The 21672-nt window shown below is 54.9% G+C and overlaps 1 protein-coding gene and 1 long non-coding RNA gene across 5 annotated transcripts; one reads left to right on the top strand and one right to left on the bottom strand.

The window, feature by feature from the left end:
* Positions 1–4: 4 nt before the first annotated feature.
* On the bottom strand, positions 5–21612 carry ZBTB45 (zinc finger and BTB domain containing 45). 3 transcript variants are annotated; one of them, XM_087422018.1, is made up of 3 exons: positions 21392–21612; positions 2004–3276; positions 5–262 (listed from the first exon to the last, which is right to left on the bottom strand). In XM_087422018.1, exons 1-3 carry the CDS (start codon positions 21401–21403, stop codon positions 6–8), a joined length of 1542 nt encoding a protein of 513 aa, XP_087278144.1. In that variant the 5' UTR covers positions 21404–21612; the 3' UTR covers position 5. The 3 variants fall into 3 exon arrangements, with proteins under 3 accessions (XP_087278144.1, XP_004439192.1, XP_014649877.1); XM_004439135.3 differs by lacking the exon at positions 21392–21612 and adding an exon at positions 5275–5468; XM_014794391.2 differs by lacking the exon at positions 21392–21612 and adding an exon at positions 5275–5334 and having other exon boundaries at positions 2004–3281.
* Positions 5354–14203, top strand: LOC147912673 (uncharacterized). 2 transcript variants are annotated; one of them, XR_015549561.1, is made up of 3 exons: positions 5354–5838; positions 6927–7862; positions 10763–11631. It is a non-coding gene; the product is annotated as an uncharacterized LOC147912673 (long non-coding RNA). The 2 variants fall into 2 exon arrangements; XR_015549562.1 differs by lacking the exon at positions 5354–5838 and having other exon boundaries at positions 6306–7062; positions 7755–7862; positions 10763–14203.
* Positions 21613–21672: the final 60 nt, after the last annotated feature.

Genomic DNA, 21672 nt, shown 5'->3' with positions numbered 1-21672 from the left:
CTGGATCAGGGCGCTGGGTGGGCGGCCAGGTGGCGCTCGAGCAGCGCGCGGTGCGAGAAAACCTTCCCGCAGGCGGGGCAGGGCGCGCGCTCGGGCCGGTGCGTGCGCATGTGCACGTTGAGCGAGCTCTTCTGCGTGAAGCGCTTGGCGCAGACGGCGCACTGGAAGGCGCGCACGCCCGTGTGCGTGACCATATGCTTGAGCAGGTAGTCGCGCAGCGAGAAAGAGCGCCAGCACACCGCGCACTGGTGGGGCTTCTCCCCTGCGGGCGACAGGGCGGCCGGGCGCGAAAGTCAGCTGGGAAGGAGCCTTGGGGCGCCTTTGCTGGGCAGGGGCTCCCCTCCACGCCCGGGCAAACCATAAACCGGAATCCTCCTGCCCAGCAGGGACACCCCCTCCACTCCTGGACTACCCCTCACTCCCGGACCTTCCTGTCTAACAGGCACCCCCACACATGCCTCAGTATGGGACGCCCCCTCTCCCAGACCCTCACCATCATACAGGGATACCACTGTCTGTCAGGGTCCACCACCTCCAACAAGTACCCTCCTAGTAGGGAACCCTGCTGGTCTAGGACATCGTTGCTCGTCGGGACTGACCACTCAGGTCTCCCCCAAACCACACCGCGCCTGTTACAGGGCAAGACCTCCCCTTCCCCCATCCCTGCCATGCCCATAGAGCATGCTGAACTCTGATCGCTGGCCACCGTTCCGGGGACAGTCTGGCAAGGCCCAGCACCCTCACACTGGAAGAGAGTGTGCCCCCTTCCTGCTGGAATCCTGTGTTGCCCAGAACCCCTGCCTGCTGGCCGCTATAATGTCCCCGCGCTGACAGAGCAGGCTGCGCCCCTCATCCTGGATCAGAGAAGGGGAGGCAGGCTGTGTTGGTCCCTAGTCAACAGGTATTAACAAAAAGTCTCTGTCAGCAGCAGGGGACTGACTGCAAGGTAGTGCCCGGCAGGGGCTTCCCCAGACCAACCAGGCCTGGCACCTGGCTAAGGCCACACAAAGCTGGCAAATCTTGACTGGTGCTCCTTTGGGGCCCCTGCTCTCTCTCCTTGTTCCCAAGGAAGCCTGTTGGAGATTTTAAACTGTAAATCACATCTCTGTCACTCCCTAGCTCAGAACAGTGATGCCTTCCTCACCATTCACAATGAAATCCCAAGTTCCTGGCCCTGCAGAACTCCCCACTCCACTCCCATTGGCCTTCCAGGCAAATCTTTGCTTTTCCTAACCACATGCAGCTCCATACCCGGGGCCTCCACGTCAGCCCCCAGGGAGCACCCTGCACCCTCCCTGAGACACACCGGGGACCTGCCAGGCACCACCTCAGGCCCTCGCTCCACAACACTACTCCCTCCACCCCCGCACACCACCCTCACCCACTCTCTACCTCTCCCCCAGCCGCTGCGGAGCAGGAGCCGCCTCCCTGACAGAGCCACAGCTGAGGTTCCAGGTTTGTGGGGACCTGCCCTCGGCCTTCAAGGAGCCTCCCTTTCCTTCCTCAGCAGCTGTGGAGTCCCCGCACCGCAGCCCCATCTCCTTTCTCCGGCCGTGATCAGGTCACCTCTCTGCTGTCTCCCTAGGCCAGCGAACCCACCCTTCCTTGCACTGGGTCCGCCGGCATCCAGGAGACCCAGGAGGCCTCCTGCACTACTACTCCCCAACCTGGCCACATCCCCCTGCCAAGGCTCCATCCCTCCTGCGCATCCCAAGCTCCATCATGGTGACTCAAGGCTCCACCGCCAGATTTCCAAAGGTTCCTGCTTCCCAACCCAGCCTTCGGATTCCCCCTGCCCCAATAAAGCGAGGCAGGGGACCAGCAGGAGTGTTGGCTACATGTGGAGGGGCTTTCTCCACCCCCCCCCCCACGCGTTTCACTCCGGGGCTCAATTTCCAGGTTCCCCTGTGGTCACGAAAGAGCAACAGAACCGCGTCAGCGCCCACTCCCCCCTCATGTTGGACTCTCCAAAAACCAAGGGGCCGAGACCCGCCCCGGCTCACCCGAGTGGATGAACATGTGCTTGGTGTAGTTTTTCCGCGAGCTGAACGTCTTGCGGCAGTGACTGCACTCATAGGCGGGCGGCTCGGCGCCCGGGGCGCGCGCAGCGGTGGCCGAGGGGGCGGCGGGCGGGGCCGGGGCCTCCCCCAGAGGCGCGCTGGGAGTCGCGTCCGGTTGGAGCTGGGAGTAGAAAGCGGGCGGGGGCGCAGGGACTGGCCCCGAGGGCGCAGTTGGGGGTTGCGCAGGCGGCCCGGGAGCGCCCAGATGAAAGGGGAAAAGCGCGACAGGCGGCCCCGGGGTCTTTATGCCGGGCGGGCGGCGTCCGGACAGGACGCAGTCGGGCGGGGCCGGGGTCTCGGCCGCACAGCCTTCCGTGGCGGTGCTATCCTCGTCTTGCCAAACGGAAACATAGCTGTCCGGGAACACGTCCTCGGCCGCCGAAGCCCCCCGAAAGAAGTCCCTCCCGGAGCCGCCGTAGTCAGACAGGGCGGCGGGGGCAGGCGGCTGCTCGCGCGCGCTGTCACCGGCGGTGGTGAGGAAGCCGGCGGCGCACTCGGGGAAGGAAGGGGGCGCCTGGCCCTCGCCCGGGCCGCCGCCTTCGCCGTCCTCGCCTTCGGTCTCGTCATCGGTCTCCTCGTCGTCGTCGTCACAGCCGTCGTCTGGGACCGCGGGCAGGGTGGGGTCAGCGTCTGACCCCTCGGCCTTGGCGGGCGCGGGGGGCGCGGACAGCTGCAGGCGTGCGGGTTGGCGCTGCTTGCGGCTATGCGCAGCACCGAGGTGGCCCGGGGGGCGCGCAGCCAGCAAGTGGCGCAAGCGGTGGCGCAGCTGCGCGGGCGCGAGCGGCGGGGGCACGGGCGTGGGCAGGGGCACGGGCGTGGGCGCGCCTGGGGCGGGGGGGCGGGCGCGAGCGATGATCTGCGTGCACTCGTCGATGACCGTCTGGATGCGCAGCACCGACGCGGCCGTGAGCACCTGCAGCGCTTCGCCCTGCGCCACCACCAGCGAGCCGCTGTAGAGGAACTCGACGAGCTGCCGCACCGTCTGCGCGGGCACTACCGGCGGCACGCGGATCTCGGAGTGGCCCAGCAGCAGCTTGTCCTGGAAGAAGGGCGAGCCGGCGGCCAACACGCAGCGGTGTGCACGCAGCGAAGCCTCGCGGATGCGCACAGTCACGTCGCAGAAGTGGCCACCCAGCCGCTGCCCGTTGAGGGTCTCCAGAAGCGAGCGAGAAAAGTTCTGCAAGTGGATGTGGTGCACCGCCTCTGCTGCCGCCATCTGCACTGGACGAGGGGATGTGGGTGGGGGGAGGTCAGCCCAGGACCCCCCTCTGCCTCAGCGTCGATGTCCCTTCAGCCCTTATGGTAGGACAGGGCCCAAGGGCCCACCACACCCCCAGGCTTTGAGAACCCTAGCCCTCCCCAACCGCCCCTCAAAGTCCCAACACACAGGACACAGCAGGACTCCCCCCACTCCAGAACTTCTGTAGCTCCCTCCACCTCCGCAGCCCCCCAGCACACCCCTGGGAGACCGTCGGAGATACTACAGGTCTATCCCCCTCCCAGTCTTGCTTACTGACTGGGGCAGGGTCCAGGGCCCGGCTTCCCCTGTCGTGGCCTACACACCCACCCTTCCCATAACTCCAATATCCATAAGCCTTCCCCATGTTCCCCTCCCAAGGCTGGCAGGGACCCCTATCCAGAACTGGCTGCCAGCCTCACCCACTCCCCACCCGGCTGGCTGCGACTCCCCCCACTCAAGGCTTCTTTTTGGTCCCCCCTTGCCACATCCCCGAACCTTAGAGCATCCAAGGCCCTGTGCAGACCCAGGTCTACTGCCTCTGAATCGGGTTATGTTAACTAGTGCATACGGAGGTCTTTGCAGGGGTGGGGTGGCACGACCTGCCTCCTGTGCTAAGCGATTCAGGGTGTGCATAGTCACAAAGGGTTGAGAGTACGCTGGGCATTAGCCTGGCAGGCACCCCACAGGAGGAAAATACGTGGTCTCTGGCAGATCCCGGCACAGCGGGAAAGGCGGTGCTTCTTGGAATCTCGACGGGGCCTGTGGGACGCAGGTTGTGGGCGTGACATAGAGAAGAGGCTTGTGTGGACTGTGCAGCGTGTGTGATTGGGTGGGTGCGGGTGGAGCAGCAGCAGCCTGCAGATCAGCACAGCTGAGCAATCCTGACGCTTCACATCAAACTGTGGCCTTGTAATCCCAGCACTGCCCACCCTCAGGCACCGGAAAGAGGAGGGGCTACCACCCCCAAGGGACTCTGGGAATCTGAGAAGCTCTGCTACTTCACCGTCAGTCAGGTACCAAGCTCGCTTGACCTCAGTTTCCCCTCTATCAAACAGGGATGGGAGACCTGGCTCATCCCGCACCCAGGCCACACACACCTGTACTCTAGGGGAGGAGAGTTGGGACACAAGATGCACCCTGAGGCCCATCCACTGTCCACCAGCCTGGCTCAGGCAGGATCACACAGCCCCAGTGAGGCCTCTCTTAACCCTCACGGTCAAACTGGGGTCTCAGACTCATCCCCTCTGACTCTTGATGCCCAAACCGCCTTTCCTTTGCTGGAGCCAGACCCCTCCCTTTCTTGCACGCTGCACATCTCTCGCCGCGGCGCCGCTAGCCTCCAGCGATGCAGCCCCCACTCCCGGGCAACCCCCACGCCACGGCCAGTGGGAGCCTGTTCAGACCCAACAGCTCGGGACCGTCTGCTCACAGCTCTCCCGGGTGAGGAATTAATCCTTGGCAACTCCTCAAACGAGCCAAGTCTGCACGTGCCGTGACCTCTGCCACAAGCACCCCTCCCCGTCTCTATTCACCAGCATCGAAAGGACCGCAACTCCGCGCCCGGGCGACGGGGGCGAAACCTGCGCATCGACCGGCGGGCTCGAGCCCTTCCTTTTCCGACCCAACCCAGCCCTGCCCGCCGGCGGGCTCCGACCCTCGTCCAGACCAGCAGGGCCTTCCTGGCGGCTTAGAACAAAGGCCGGCCGTCCGGGTACGGCGCCGCGTCGCCGCGCCACGCCCGCGCTCGGGGCACCCGCCCCCGTGGCCGCGCCCTGAGCCCAGAGCCCGGTCCCGACCCGCTCCGCTGACCCGCCCCAGCCCAGCCCGCCTGTCTCCCACCTCCGCGCCGGCTCCACCCTGCAGCGCCCCCTCACGTCAGCAGCGTGCGCTCCAAGCCTGGCGCGGGCGCCCCTCCCCTGGCCCGCCCCGGCCTCACCGCGGCCCTGCGGCAGGGGGATGCCCGCCCGACCCCACCTCCGGCTCCTCCTCAGGCACCAGGCCGGGCCGTGGCCGCCTCCAGCTCACCAACGCCGAGGCCGCACTTCCGGGCCGCGGCGCCCGCGGAACCAAAGTCCACAACCACTGCGGTGCTGGGAAGCGCTAGGTTGGAGCACACTTCCGGTGTTTCTATGGAGATCAGCCGCCGCTGCCAAGCCGCACTTCCGGCTCTCGTTAGAAGCGGAACCAAAGTCGCAGAGGCTGGGGCGGGCGAGCAGTCTCCGGGCCAGAGCGCGCTTCCGGCGCCGCCCTAGAGCCGGGTCGGAGCCGGGGCCTGTGTTGTCTCTCCGCGGGCCGCCCCGTGCGCGTGCGTTGGGCTGGAGAGAGATCAGTCGAGGCGGCGCAGGCGGTCTGCGGCCCGAGCCGCCGCCGCGACCCCAGGAGGCCGCCTTCTCCCCAGAGCACGGGTGGAAGCGGGAGTAAGGCTCGCCCCTGGTGCGTCGGACTCCAACCCCGCGTGGGACGCGGGCGAAATACCCCCCGGCGGCTGCGACTGGAGTGGGGGAGAGGATACTTCCCCGGCCCGAGGCTGGGCCCCAGGTAGAAGGTGGAGGCAGCCCACCTCCCCCAGGGCGAGTCGTGAACACGTAAATAAATGGATGCTAAACTGGACGCGTCTGCACGCCACACTCAGGGCCGGAGCTCAGACAGGCACGGGGGTGTGTGTGTGGGTGGTGAGCAGCCAGACTCCAAAGAGCAGGAGTCACTTTAGGGGACAGAATCTGTGGGAGGAGCTGTTGGGCAAGGGAACAGTTTTGGTCTGCAAGGGCTTTCAGATGGGGCTGGCTGTCCAGGACAATCATAGATGGTGAGGCTGGAGTGGTGGGCTGGACTGGCCTTATGCGCTACTCGTAGGGGCTGGAGGGAGGCACAAGGGCCTGGACCTCAAGGTCAGAGAATCCCCTGGGACCTCAGTGGACCCCTATGCCTTGTGCATCAGGTGTGGAGTCCTGCGTGGGGCGGGGGTGGCAGGGTGGGGGTGGGGGGGGTCTGACTTCTCAGCCTCCAGTATAGGGACAAGGGCAGAGTGCCTACCTCCCAGTTGGGGCAGCTGTGTTGTAGATAAAGGTCAGGGAGGGAAGGGGATATGCCAGGTGGGGAACCACCATCCCCATCTCTTGCCCCATGCCCTGAGGAACCTCATTAAAACCCAGGTCCGAGGGCCTTATTGTCCTTGTTCGGAATCTAGGCCCCTCACAACCAGCCTGGTGGTATAATGGTTAAGTTCCCACGCTACTGCCCCGGGGGATCTCAGCTTCAGATCCCAGGTGCAGACCTACACGCTGCTCATCAGGGCATGCTGTGGCAGCATCCCACATACGAAATAGAGGAAGATTGGCACAGGTGTTAGCTCAGAGCCAATCTTCCTCACCAAAAAAAAAAAAGAATTTAGGCCTCTGGCAATGGCCTGCCCAGCCCACTGGGTTGGCTCCATCCAACCTAGACAACTCCTCCTCCCCAATCCTATCACTGCTCATTTTTCTCTGGCCTCAGGCTCCTTGCTGGCCCACCTTGAGGCTGGCCTGTTCAGTTCCCTCTGTCTGTAGCACCCTCTCACACAGCTCAGGTGCCACCACCTCCCCCAGGGACACACCCTGACCTCAAGCCCCCCCCATCTTCTGTCACAGGGCCAGTGACAGTGGGGGTTCATCTGTGTCCTTCACCTCGACAGACAGCTGCTGCCGCTACAACCTAAACAGGAATGGAGGCACCAACAGCTGCTTCACCCTGCCTTGGGCCTGATTCCATAGGATTCTGGGCATTGTAAGTCATCTTGTGCAGGGGGGCAGAATTCTAAAAATGCCCCCCTCTGAAATTCCATGCGTTAATCCCTGGAACTTGTGAGTAGTTACAGTACATTGCAGATATAATTAAGGTTACTAATCAGCTGACCTTAAAATAAGGAGATGATCCTAAATTGTTTGGATAGGCCCAGTGTAATCATAAGGGTCCTTAAAGGCAGAAGAGGAAAGCAGAGACTTGAAGTAGGAGAAGGACTCCAGGGGCTTTGAAGGTGGAGGGGGCCATGTGGCAAGGAAGGTGGGGGTGGCTAGGATCTGAGAAGAGCCCTGGATGACAGCAAGCAAGAAAACAGGGACCTCAGTCCCACAACTGCATGGAACTGGATTCTGCCAACCTGAATGAGCTGGGAAGCAGATTCTTCCCTAGAGCTTCCAGATAAGAGCCCAGCCCTGCTCAGGACTTGATTGCAGCTTTTGTGAGACCTGGAGCAGAGGACGCTGCCTGGGCTTCTGACCTACAGAACAGTGAGCTAATAAATGGGTGTTGTTTTAAGCCTCTGAGTTTGTGGTAATTTAAGTAGCAATAGAAAATGAATACAGCTGCCAGAGACTCAGGACCTCCATACAGTGTCTGATAAATGTCACTGTGTTTCCGTGTGATGATTAACTTTCCATTGCTTCTCTCTTGCTAAATACTTCATTTCTGCCTTACAGCATTTATCAGACACTTTGGTGGTGTCGTTCCCTCATCCTACAAGCAGAGGGACCGAGGGGTGAGAGAGGAGACCAACTGTCCAGACGCAGGGCTGGAACAGCATCAGGGTAGGTGGAAAGGCATGTGTGGGCTCTGAGGAGGGAGGGTGAGGCAGTTGAGAGAAGTGTGGCCTGACTGCTGTGGGGATGGCGCTGGTAGGGGGACATCTGCATGTTTAAAGGCCCCCGGGGAGGATAGTGGACCTAGTGGGGCAACAAAAGCAGGAATTCCAGAAGGCAGCAATGGCTGCTCAGACCTTGGCACGAAAGGCCAGAAGGGGACAGATTCAGGGTAGGAAGGAGATGACATGAGTGGCTTCAGAGAAGGTCTCAGTGGATGAGGGTGAGATGGAGGACCTGGCCCAGAAGAGGTGTGGGAGGCAGGAGGGAAAAACCCAAATCCTGACCCTTCTCAGGCTTCAGGGGAGGGAGGAGCTGCAGCCTCCAGTGTCACAAGACTTGAGAAAACATCTATTTTGCTTTTCTCTCCAAAGACCTTGTCACAGTGATTGGGGGCATTTCAAGGAATAAATAGTGTAGCTAAGGACACAGATTTAATAAGCCAAGGAGAGGCCGATATTGCCTGCAAATACTGAAAATTCCAGGCAGGTCCAAGGGTCTTGGAGGTAGTGGGGGATAAAGGGCAGGCGACACTGGCTGAGCATCAAGGGAAGAACTTGTGAGGTCACAACCGTCACAGACACATGAAAGGAGCAGAAGAAACTGAGCTTCTGGGGCCGGCCCTGTGGCGCAAGCGGCTAAGTGCTCGCGCTCTGCTGCGGCAGCCTGGGGTTCGCTGGTTCCGAACCTGGGCGCGCACCAACACACTGCTTGTCAAGCCATGCTGTGGCGGTGTCCCATATAAAGTAGAGGAAGATGGGCATGGATGTTAGCCCAGAGCCAGTCTTCCTCAGCAAAAAAAAGGAGGATTGGCAGATGTTAGCTCAGGGCTGATCTTCTTCACACACAAAAAAGAAACTGAGCTTCTGAAAGAATGGGTCTCCTCAGCTGGCCCAGGCGGACGCCCCCCTCCCCCCCCACCTCATCAGAGGTCAGAAGGCTCAGCTCCTGCTCCCAGCTCAGTCAGGGTCCCCAACCGCCCTCCACCCTCCATTACTGCTCTGCCGGCTTCTCATGCAGAGTCCTCCTCTGTGGCAGCCACTGTCTGTGGGTAAAGCCCAGTGCTCAGGTCCCGGTGTCTACAAGCCCAGCCCCATCCTAGTATGTCTGGGCTGTGCCTGGTGTGGGATGCAGGTCCCAAGACAGAGGCACACACCTCAGTCTACCAGGAGCCCCAGGGGTCAGACACTAAGCATGTCCCCGGAAAAATGCTTCCCCGACTAGGTAGATAGGGTGGAGACTGAGGGAGGTCCCCAGCAAGGCAGGTACCTGCAGTGGAGGGTTTAGCCCTCCTGACAGGCATGAGAGGAAATGGGGAGCCCTTTGGGGTAGGGGAGGGGCAGTGGCGAGATCCCATTTCTACACCAGAAAGGCCTCGGAGGCTGCAGCTTGGGGAGGGGGCTGGAGGGGAGCCGAGACCCAGGCTCTGGCGGAGCCTACAAAGTGGGTAGGAGCAATGGGTGGGACCAAGCAAGGTGCCTTCAGGATTTACTGAAAAAGAAACATCCGGACTGGGATCAAGGACTGCCAACAAGGGGGTGGTGGTGGGCTAAGGAATATTTGCAACAGAGAGAGAAAAGGTTTAATTTGCTTTCATATGTAAAAGACAACATCCTACTAGCCTCAGGGACAGAGGTCTAAGAAAACCACTCCGGAAGGAGGAGACCTAAACTGAAATAATCAAGGTAGTAACACAGCCATCACTGTCACTTCTCCTGGGCCCTGAACTCGGGCCATACTGGGCTCTTGGAATACTGTTGAAAGGTTAAAAAACCCAAGAAACACGGAGAACAATATTGCACAGACTGGAGCACTCAGGTCCCCAAATTAGCAAATGTTCTTGTTTTGTCCTTTTTTTTGGTCCTGTTTTTCTTACACTGAAAACAAAATTTAAGTAAAAAACTTTTAAGTAAAGCTTGTAGGCAAAGGGAAAAGCCCTCGAGGTGGCACACCTGGGCAGTTCTGTCCCTTAAGTCTTCTTCCATCCCTGGTTTAACGCATCCACTGAAGCCAGATTAAAATGCTTCTGTTTTAATTTATATTCCTCAATCGCTTCCTCTCACGGACCTGCTCCTCCACGCCTTTCCCGCCGCCCTGGGCGTAGGAGTTGGTGTGGGCTTGACAGCTTCAGCAAGTTTACAAGGTTGTAAGGTTGCCTCACCAGCCAGGCACCAACTCTCTCATATAATTCTCCCATTTCAAGTGTACATACAATCCAATCATTTTTAGTAAATTTACCGTGTTGTGTAACCCTTAGCACCGTCCTGTTACAGAATGTTTTCACCATGCCCAATGAGATCCCTCCGCCCATTCACTGTGAGTCCCGGTTCGCACCCCTATCCCAGGCAACCGCGAATCTAATGTCGCTGTAGATTTGCCTGTGCTGGACATTTCACATCAATGGAATCACACAATATGAGGTCTCCGTCACTTTGCCTCAGGCTCCAGTGCCACCTAGCTCTTGTGAAGTTTGTCTGGTTAGATGGTTCGTTGTTTTCCATCCAGGAGCTTGTGCCCTTGGCTTCTGGTCTGAAAAGCACTTCCCTGCTGAGGTGGGCAACTGAGGCAGAAACGCCCCAGCCTTGCTCTTCCAGCTGTCCTCCTGGTGGGCCCACCCTGACCTAGTCCCCTCCCTCATGACAAGGGCTATTCTCCATCTTGCTCTCTTTGTGTTTAAGACACTGATGAACTCTTCTTTCCTAACCTCAGGATGCATCTTTTAAAAACAGGGATGATTTCCTAGTTGCTTGTCTTCGGAAGCTTCCTTGCTCCTTAGTGTGTTTGGTCCATAGCTCCAGGTCACTAGCCGTCCACAAACGGGCCCTGACAGCTGGTTTGTCTCTGCCCAGGGCCCATTCAGGACTGCTCAGGTCCTTTGCTCTCTGTCGATCAAGAAGCCCCGCTCTCCCGTGGGCACCGCGGCTTAGCGGTTAAGTGCCCGCGCTCCGCTGCTGGCGGCCCGGGTTGGGATCCTAGGGGCGCCCCGACGCACCGCTTCTCCCGCCATGCTGAGGCCGTGTCCCACGTACAGCAACTAGAAGGATATGCAACTATGACATACAACTATCTACTCGGGCTTTGGGGGAAAAATAAATAAATAGATAAAATTATTTAAAAAGCACCGCTTTTTAAATTAAGATGAAATTCACATAACACAAAACCATTTTAAAGTGAACAATTCAGTGGATTTTACTATAATCACAATGTTGTGTAACCACCACCTCCATTTAGTTCCAAAACATTTTCCTCACTCCAAAATAAACCTGTATCCACTGGCAGTAACTCCTTATTTCCGCCCACCCCCCCAGCAGCCACTAATCTATTTTCTGTCTGTATGAATTTGCATATTCTGGATATTTCACATAAATAGAATCATATAATATTTGGTCTTTTATGTTTGATGTCTTTCACTCAGCATAATGTTTTCAAGGTTCACGCAAGTTGTAACACATATCAGTGATTCTTTCCTTTTTATGGCTGAATAAAACTCCATTGTATGGAAATACCACATTTATTTATCCATTCATCAATCGATGGACATTTGGGTTGTTCCAACTTTTGGCTATTGTAAATAGTGCTGCTATGAACATTTCTGTACAAGGGTTTGTTTAAACATTCTGTTTTCATCCATGCAGAAATAGAAGTATAATGACGTACACCTGAAATGTATACAATGTTATAAACCAATGTTACTGCAATAAACAAAAAATTAAAAAATAAATAAAACAAAAAAAATTCTGTTTTCAATTCCTTAGGGTATATACCTAGTAGTTAATTACTGGATCATATGGTAAATCTATGTCTAACCATTTGAGGAACTACCAAGCTTTTTTCCAAGGTGGCTGCACCATTTTACATTCCCACCAGCAATGTGGGAGGGTTCTAATTTCTCCACATCCCTGCTAACACTTGTTATTGTCCTTTTTTTTGGTGAGGAAGATTGGCCCTACGCTAACATCCGTTGCCAATCCTCCTCTTTTTGCTTGAAGAAGATTGGCCCTGAGCTAACATCTGTGCCAATCTTCCTCTATTTTGTATGTGAGTTGCCACCATAGCATGGCTTGATGAGTGGTCTGGGTCCACGACCCGGGGTCCTAACCCATGAACCCAGGCTGCCCAAGCCGAGCACACAGAACTTAACCACTACGCCACCTGGTTGGCCCCTGTTCTTATTTTTTTTAATAGCCATCCTAAGTGGGGTGTGAATAGGTATTTCATAGTGGTTTGCTTTGCTTTTTTTTTTTTGGTGAGGAAGATCAGCCCTGAGCTAACATCCATGCCAATCCTCCTCTTTTTGCTGAAGCATACCGGCTCTGAGCTAACATCTATTGCTAATCCTCCTCGTTCTTTTTCCCCCAAAGCCCCAGTAGATAGTTGTATGTCATAGTTGCACATCCTTCTAGTTGCTGTATGTGGGACACAGCCTCAGCATGGCTGGAGAAGCGGTGCACTGGTGCGTGCCCAGGATCCGAACCTGGGCCGCTAGTAGCGGAGCGGGAGCAGTTAACCGCTAAGCAACGGGACGGGCCCCTGATTTCCATTTTCTTAACGACTTCACATCCTTATTGTCCAGGCCATTTTTGTATCTTCTTTGGACCTCCCCTCCTTTTTTTACAGTTGTATTGAATATAACATATGCCATAAAATATACCCATTGTAGGTACCCTTCAAAGATTTTTAGTAAATTAATATTCATCATTGTGCAGCCATCACCACAACCCAAGTTTAGAATATTTCCCTTCTCCTTAAAACTTCCTTTGTGCAGTCTGCACCCATTTCTACTCCAGCCCCATCGGTCACTGATCTGGTGTCTGGCTAGATTTATAGCCCTCTATGAAGACTGGTAGAGGATAATGGACCCTGGTTTCTGGCAGGACATCCTCCCCTTCTGGATGGGCATGCTTGGCTGCTTTTCTCCCTCTCTCCAACATCCCCAGTAGTTCCTGTGGATGGGAAGTTAGATCTAAAGACTTGTTCAGTTTCAAGCCAAACGTTGTTGGCTAGAACCCCTCACAGGGGGTGTTAAGTGGGTCCTATCATATCCCTTGGGGGATCTCAGTGGTGCTAATCCTAACATCGGGGCAGTGACAACCTGACTGCCCACTGCCCAGTCATGTGTCCCCCCCAGACAGCCACATTGACACCACTCCCTCCATTCGCCTCATAGTGTATGCAATAAATAATCCTGGCCTGCTTAGGAATCTCATTACTGGCTGGGAAATGTTTTCCTAATTCTAACATTTAATGATCTAAGCAAGAACTGGTGCCATGTGTTCCTCTGAAATACAGTTCCCCGTGGGAAGGCAGGATCAGTGCTGATTCCTTAGTGAGGGGCTGTCTTAAAAGCAGCATCATATGGTGACAGATGGGCTTATTTTTCTGGCTTTCTCTTTTTTGAGAACCCTTAAGGGCTCATGCATAGGGTGGATTCACTGCGTGTCAGTCAATGACAGTGAAGGGGAGGAAGACTATCCTCTACCCACTCTGGGTCCTTTCTGGCTGGGCCACAAATTAAATTAACATGAGACCAAATAGCAGGAGAAAATCAAACAAAGCTTTATAACATGTATACATGGGAGAGACCCAGGGAAACTGAGTAACTCCGCAGAATGGTGGAGGTTCTCATCTTAAATACTATCTTCAGCTAAAGACAAAGGAGGATGTTGGAGGTGGAAGGAGTCAGTTGTTTGAGATTACCAGAAAAGCACAGTAAACAAGAGTAAGGTTATTATGCAGATTTAAGGCCTCACCTTCCACACTGATAAGTTTCTAGAGATGAGGTCATCCCCCCCTTCTTCCTAGTACAGAGACGGAGATACCTTTACAAATGGAGATTTCCCTTACAAATGTAAATGTTTGGTAAACAGAACTTTGATAAAAATGGGCTTAGCAAGGACCCTCCCAGTCTATCCATACCCAGAGTTATCTATGGTGACGGCCTGTCCTGGGGACAGGCCTTCTATCTTAAATACCTTTAGGCAGTTAGTGGTGGGGGAGGTCAAAGTTTCTTTCAGAGTCTTCTGAGCCTTTATTGTCTTCAGTTTGAAATAATCAGCATACCAGAGTGACATATCCTGGGGCAGCTTGCCCTGAACCCCATCAACAGTCATCATTTTTTCTGATGCTTGAGTTGTATCATCAGATATGGCTTCTGTGTCCTTTTAACATGTTTCTGTCATTCTCTGGGCACTTCTTACTTAGTGGCATAACACAGTGTTCCAGGCTCACCTGGGACTTTCCCTGTATAGTCCTGGAAGCAGTAATTGGTTCAGTAATTAGCCCTTGTTACTCTGCAGGGAAAGGGATGGAAGTCCAGGCTCCAGATGTCTCCTGTCCTTTCCCTTCCTGCCCTCCCTGGGGGCCACAGATTTCCTGGGGAAGGCAGCAGATGGAAGGGGCACCCACTGATCCCAGGACTGGGTTGGACTCACACAGGCTGTGGGACTCTGGACAACTCCTTCTACTCTCTGGGGATTGGTTTTCCCATCTGTTAAAGGCGGACTGCAGTAGGCTGAAAAATGGCCCCCAAAGATATATACATCCTAATCTTTGGAACCTGGAAGTGTCATCGACTAGTGCCCCAAGAAACTCAAGGCTGGGTTTGGAAGCATTTAATTGTTTTTCCAAGTTGTTTTTTTTGTGTTGAGTAGACACAATCAGCCGCCACCCTAAGGCTGGCCAAGCCTCCCTACAAGAGCTCCGCCCATGACCTTGCCTTATTTATTTATTTATTTTTTTGTGAGGAAGATCAGCCCTGTGCTAACATCCACACCAATCCTCCTCTTTTTTTGCTGAGGAAGACTGGCCCTGGGCTAACATCTGTGCCCATCTTCCTCCACTGTATATGGGATGCCGCCACAGCATGGCCTGACAAGAGGTGCACCCGGATCCGAACCCAGGCTGCCAGCAGCAGGAGCTCGCAGACTTAACCACTACGCCATGGGGCCAGCCCCAACCTTGCCTTATTTTTAATGCAAAGATCTCTTCAGGAAGAGATTAAGCCTCATTACCATAATCTGCAGTGTACCCACCTCTCCCTTTTGAATATTCATTCCCCAACCAAAATAAAAGTTCCTGCTTCCCTTTGTTCAGGGATGCCATGACTTTGGAAATGATTCCTCATGGCCTCCTATTTGCTGCAAATACACTTTACTTTGTGAGATAACTTCCACTGGTGTAGAGTCTTATTTAACTCACCAGGAGGTGAGCCCACTTGGTTTGGTATCGGAAGTACTACCTTACTAGGAAAATGGATCTTGGCAATTGTGATTAAAGCTCTTGAAATGGAGAAATTATGCTGAGTTATTCGGGTGGGCTCTAAATGTAAATTCACATGCTTTCTTACAAAAGCAAGACAGAGGGAAATTTGTCAAAACTGTCTTAGTCTGCTCTGGCTGCCATAACAAAATATCATAGGGTGGGCGGCTTAAACAACCAAAATTTACTTCTCACAGTTCTGGAGGCTGGGAAGTCCAAGATCAAGGTGCTGGCAAGGTAGATTTTATCCTGAGACCTCGTCTTTTGGCTTGTAGGAGGCTGCCGTATTGCTGTGTGCTCACATGACCTCTTCTTTGTGACCACAGCAAGCTCTCTGGTCTCTTTTCTTACTCGGACACTGATCCCATCATGAGGGCTCCACCCTCATGACCTCACCTAACCCTATTACCTCCCCAAAGCCCCATCTCCAAATACTATGACATTGGCAGACCTTCAACATATGTATTTTGGGGGGGATACAATTCAGCCATAGCAATGACACACAGGGAAAGGCAATATGAATTTGGAACAAAGAGAGATTTGAAGATGTTGGCCTTCAAGATTGATGTGATGCAGCCACAAGCCCAGGAACCCCTCGAACTACCAGAAGCTAGAAGAGGCAAGGTAGGATTCTCTCCTAGAGCCTTCGGAGGGAGCATGGCCCTGCCAACACTTCAATTTCAGAATTCTGGCCTCCAGAACTGTGAATTAAATTTTTGTTTTAAGCCACCTAGTTTGTTGTAATGTGTTACAGTAGCCATAGGAAACTAATGGAGGAGCCAAAGTGATTTTAAAGGGTGATTTAGAGGATCTAGTGCCTTTTCCGCCCGGCCTGCTTGGATGCTTATCTTCTGCTTTCCGCCCTCCCCCACATCCATTTCCCACCTGAAACCCTTGAAATGGGAATCAGATCATGCCATCTCCTGCTAAAACCTTCTGCTAGCTCCTCATTACAATTAAAGAAAAAGCAAGCCAAAAGCCATGTATGGTACAGCAGCTGTGTTCATAACAGCACAAGCAGGAGGAAGACTCAAGTGTGGTCAAGAGGAGACTGTGCAGGGGCCGGCCCCATGGCTTAGCGGTTAAGTGCGAGTGCGTGCGCTCCACTACTGGCAGCCCAGGTTTGGATCCCAGGCGCGCACCAATGCACCGCTTGTCCAGCCATGCTGAGGCGGTGTCCCACACACAGCAACTAGCAGGATGTGCAACTATGACATACAACTATCTACTGGGGCTTTGGGGAGGAAAAGGGAAAAAAAGGAGGAGGATTGGCAATAGATGTTAGCTCAGGGCCGGTCTTCCGCAGCAAAAAGAGGAGGATTGGCATGGATGTTAGCTCAGGGCTGATCTTCCTCACCCAAAAAAAAAGAAAAAAAGAAGAGACTGTAAACAAGTGTAGGGCATTTGTGTGATGGGGCCCTACACAAGGACATGGAAGGAACCAAGGCCACACACAGCCACACGGATGTGCACTCGGGGAAAGAAGCCAGACACTGACCCGCTAAACCCTGCATGGTTCCATGTGTAGACCAGCAAAGCTTGTCTGTGGTGGGAGAAGTCAGGATGGCGGGGGCTAGGAGGGGCATAAACAGGTTCTGGGAGCCGGGGATGTTCTGCTTTTTGATATCAGAGCTGGTTACCCAGGGTGCTCACTGTATGTATGATGTGTGTGCTTTTCTGTACATATTATAAGCCTTATATTATATAATTACATATTATATCAAAAGGTTAAAAAGTTCAAAGAAGCAGAAAGTAGATTAGTGGTTGCTCAGTGCTGGTGGGAAAGGGAATGGAGAGTGAGTGCTGGTTTCCTTTTGGGGGTGATGAAAATGTTCTGGAACTAGACAGAGGTGGTGGTTGTACAACATTGTGAATGTATGAAATCCCACTGAATGTACACTTTAAAACAGCTGAAATGATGAATGTGATGTTACATGAACTTTTTTTTTGTGTGTGTGAGGAGATCAGCCCTGTGCTAACATCTGCCAATCCTCTTTTTGCTGAGGAAGACTGGCCCTGGGCTAACATCCCTGCCCATCTTCCTCCACTTTATATGAGACACCGCCACAGCATGGCTTGCCAAGCAGTGCGTTGGTGCGCGCCCGGGATCCGAACCAGTGAACCCCGGCCCGCCGCAGCAGAGTGTGCACACTTAACTGCTTGCACCACCCGGCTGGCCCCAGATGTTACATGAATTTTAAATTTTTAAAAAATTTAAAAAGTAATAGAACCCAAACCTCATCTTGTAGCCTACAAAACTGGCAGGGTCAAGACAGTCATCATCTTCATGAATTTGTGTGTCCTCTTACACATTTACTGAGTCCCTACTCTGGAGCGGGCCCTGGGATAGACATGGCAGATGCAGTAGTGAGCACGAGCAGTTTGGAACTCATGTCCTCATGATTCACTCTAGTTGAAATGTCAAAGAAGAGAAGAAGCCAGAAAGAGAGGTGGGGAATAACATTCTGGGGAGAGGGAACAGCAAGTGCAAAGGCCCTGAGGTGGGAACAACAGGCTGGCCTGTATAGTTGGAGCTGAGTGGTAGATCAGAGGTCAGCAGGGACAGACCCTAGGACTCTCATCAAAATCTGATTTTTATGTGTGTGGTAAAATACACATAACATAAAATTTTCATTTTGGGGCCAGCCCCGTGTTGTAGTGGTTAAGTTCAGCGTGCTCCCCTTCAGCGGCCCAGGTTGGTGGGTTTGGATCCCAGGTGCAGACCTACACCACTCGTCAGCCATGCTGTGGCTGTGACCCACATACAAAATAGAGAAAGATTGGCACAGATGTTAGCTGAGGGTGAATCTTCCTCAGGAAAAAAAAAAAACCTTAAAAAAGAATTTTCATTTTAACTATTTTATTTATTTATTTATTTTTTTGTGAGGAAGACCAGCCCTGAGCTAACATCCATGCCAATCCTCCTCTTTTTGTCGATGAAGACTGGCTCTGAGCTAACATCTATTTCCAATCCTCCTCCTTTTTTTTTTTTCCCCCAAAGAACCAGTAGATAGTTGTATGTCATAGTTGCATATCCTTCTAGTTGCTGTATGTGGGATGCAGCCTCAGCATGGCCGGAGAAGCGGTGCGTTGGTGCGCGCTTGCGATCCGAACCCGGGCTACCAGCAGCGGAGTGCGCGCACTTAACTGCTAAGCCATGGGGCCGGCCCTTAACTATTTTAAAGTACACAATTCAGTGACATTAAGTACATTCATGTGTTGTGCAACCATCACCACTGTCTAGCTCCTGAATGAAATCTGTGAAGACAGAGCAAGAGATTGGAGTGATGTAGCCACAAGACCTCCCCAGGAAGTGGCTCTGGGGGTGACACCTGAAGCTGGATGGAGAGCCAGGTGCAGGTGTGGAGTTTGGGGAAGGAAGAGAGTGAGGGTGGCTGTTTGCAGGCAGGTGCCCCAAAGGGGCAGTAGGCAGGCCTTGGCTGGCCTGGGTGCAGTCTGAGTGACTCCTATGCATTGTTTCACCCCTGGAGCCCTGTCTGCAAAGCCAGAATAGAGACAGTTTCCAGTGGTCCAGGACTGGGAAGGGTGAGATGCTGTAAAGGGTGGGCAAGGAGCACAGAGGATGAGAGTATAAGGTGACACTGACACTGACTACACTCAGTCGGGTCTACCTGGGGGACAGAGCCAAGATGTACCTGTGTCCTGCCATACACCTCTGGACCTCTGAATAGGCTGGCTCCTAAGAGAGGACCTCTGAGCAAGGGTTCTGCCCTGGCCTTGCCCTCCTGTATGCCCACTCTGGCTCAGCCAGTCCTAGGTGCTTGCCCCTTGTGCTTCCCTGAGTCTGCCTGAGCCTGGTTTCCAGTTGATTCTCCTCCCCCATTGCTGTCCTGGCACTTCCAGAAGCCTTGGTTTCCCCATTTGGACAATGGGGCTGGCAGTGGCCAAGCACCTGGTGGTAAGGGGACTCTCCAAGGCCTGCTGCTGGCACCTGGTGACATCCTGCTTGTGTGGCTGCCAAGGACTAGGAAGGAATGTCCTGGGCCCAGAAGGAGAAAGGGGGGACTGTTTAGAGAGAAGAGCATGGGCCTTGGTGGACCATTGAAACCACAGGGCCAGTTGCCAGAGTCTAGTGAAGGGCCTGTAACCAGGGGCAACCAGAGGACCAAACCTATCCCCAGATAGCTGTCTGGCAACTTCTAGGCACCTCCCACTACTCCTCACTTCACTGCTCCCTATGTGCCTGGTCTGCCTCAGGGCCTTTGTACTTATTGTTTCTGCTTGAACTGTCCTTCCTGCAGGTGTTTGGGAGTAGCCCCAAGGGGAGTCCTCTCCCACACTCTTTACCACCACTTAGTTATTTTGACTGTCTGGTCCCTGACAACCCTGCGTCTGCCTCAGGAGCCAGAGTAAATATGGGTCAGTCCTCCCCACCCCTCCTCAGAGATTTTGCGGCCCCGTGCAGGGTGGGGTCGTGGAAAGTGCTCAGCAAATATTACTAACGGACGCCACACCTCACGCTGTGCACTGCCAGCCACCGATTTCCTTCCCAATTATCAGAGGAAGTAAGCAAGGGTCCGTGGCCAGGGCCTTCGGGAACGATTAAGAGGCAGCGGGCCAGTCAGTGAGGGGGCGTGGCCCGGCGGACCTGCTCCGGTGGCCGCGGAGGCCGGGACTATGCAGCTGAGGGGGCGGAGCGGCGCCCGGATTTGGGGGCCGCGCCAGGGCTGGAACAAAGGCGGGCGCGGAGACAAAGCCCTGCGGACCCCCGGCGGCAACAAAGGCCACACCCGGCCCAGTAGGGCCAGACGCGTCTCCGCCTCCGCCACGTGTGGGCTCCTGGGGAGCTGGGGTTGGGGGAGGCTGCGCCCCGCTCTCCCCGCAGCCTGGGCGTGTGCGAGGTCTGGAAAGGTAGAGTCGAGTCCCGGGGCTGGACCCGCCGGCCCTCCAGGCTCTCTGCATCCTCTCAGACCTGTGCCCTCCAGCCTCATCCTGGCCTGGAGACCTCAGGACCGAGGAGCCCTGCACAGGGGGCCAAGGCCCAGCCCAGGGACCAGCTCCGAGGCACCGATCCCTCGAGTTTTCTCCGTGCCTAGTGACCCCAGACAGGATCCCCTCCCAGAGACCCTGCTCCCACCGACTCTGCTCCCACCTTAAATAGGATTCTCCTCACAGACTGCTCCTACCTCAGACAGGATTCCCCCCACATAGACTCGGCTTCCCCTCAGACAAGATCCCCTCCCACAGACTCTGCTCCCACCTCAGACAGGATCCCCTCCCACAGACCCTGCTCCCACCAACTCTGCTCCCACCTCAGACAAGATCCCCTCCCACAGACCCTGCTCCCACCAACTCTGCTCCCACCTCAGACAAGATCCCCTCCCACAGACCCTGCTCCCACCGACTCTGCTCCCACCTCAGACAGGATCCCCTCCCACAGACTCTGCTCCCACCTCAGAGAGGATCCCCTCCCACAGACTGCTCCCACCTCAGAGAGGATCCCCTCCCACAGACTCTCCTCCCACCTCAGACAGGATCCCCTCCCACAGACTCTGCTCCCACCTTAGATAGGATTCTCCTCACACAGACTGCTCCTACCTCAGACAGGATTCTCCCCACAGAGACTCTGCTTCCCCTCAGACAGGATCCCCTCCCACAGACTCTGCTTCCCCTCAGATAGGATCCCCTCCCACAGACCCTGCTCCCACCAACTCTGCTCCCACCTCAGACAGGATTCTCCCCACACAGACTCTGCTTCCTCTCAGACAGGATCCCCTCCCACAGACTCTGCTGCCACCTCAGACAGGATTCTCCGCACAAAGACTCTGCTCCCACCTTAGATAGGATTCTCCTCACACAGACTGCTCCTACCTCAGACAGGATTCTCCCCACAGAGACTCTGCTTCCCTTCAGACAGGATCCCCTCCCACGGACCCTGCTCCCACCAACTCTGCTCCCACCTCAGACAGTATTATCCCCACACAGACTCTGCTTCCCCTCAGACAGGATTCCCACAAAAACGCCATGCTTCTTTCAAATAGGATGTCTCCCACCCCCACAGGCCTGCTCTTCCCCATCTGACAGAATTCTCCGCAAACACTCTGCTTCCTCCCTCAGACAAGACTCACCTGCCCCCATCCTACTCCCCATTGAGGGAGGATTCCCCTCTCTACAGATCCTGCTTCCTCCGACAGGATTCACTCCCCCAGACCCTGCTTTCCTCCTTAGAATTCCCCCACTGTTAGGTTCAGTTTGCCCACCTGGAAAAGCATCAGTCAGCGCAGCGGCTGGCTGAAAGATGGGAAGGGAGCGCTTGGGGGGCCAGGTGACTCGCTGCTCTGTAGTCTCTTGGAATCTGTTTGATTTAGGCAAGTTTCAGTGTTTCTCGTGTTAAACAATAAAAACGTTAAAAGTCAACCTCCCGGCTCAGAAGAGCACTTCCTCCTCCGACGGGGACCCTCCGCCCATCTTCCTGTGTCCCGCCCCCTCTCCCGAACGCTTGTTGACGCAGCAACCGGAGACTTCTCTGGGCCGGCCAAAG

Source organism: Ceratotherium simum, chromosome 33, assembly GCF_057802395.1.
Source record: "Ceratotherium simum simum isolate JZ-2026a chromosome 33, ASM5780239v1, whole genome shotgun sequence".
NCBI classification, from domain to species: Eukaryota; Metazoa; Chordata; class Mammalia; order Perissodactyla; family Rhinocerotidae; genus Ceratotherium; species Ceratotherium simum.
This window is presented reverse-complemented; position numbering and strand designations above follow the sequence as displayed.

What these genes read in the sequence shown, in the direction of transcription:
- ZBTB45 (XM_087422018.1), bottom strand. An exon ending in GCACATGTTCATCCACTCGG is followed by an intron (nt 263 to 2,003) that starts GTGAGCCGGGGC and finishes TGTCGCCCGCAG; the next exon opens with GGGAGAAGCCCCACCAGTGC.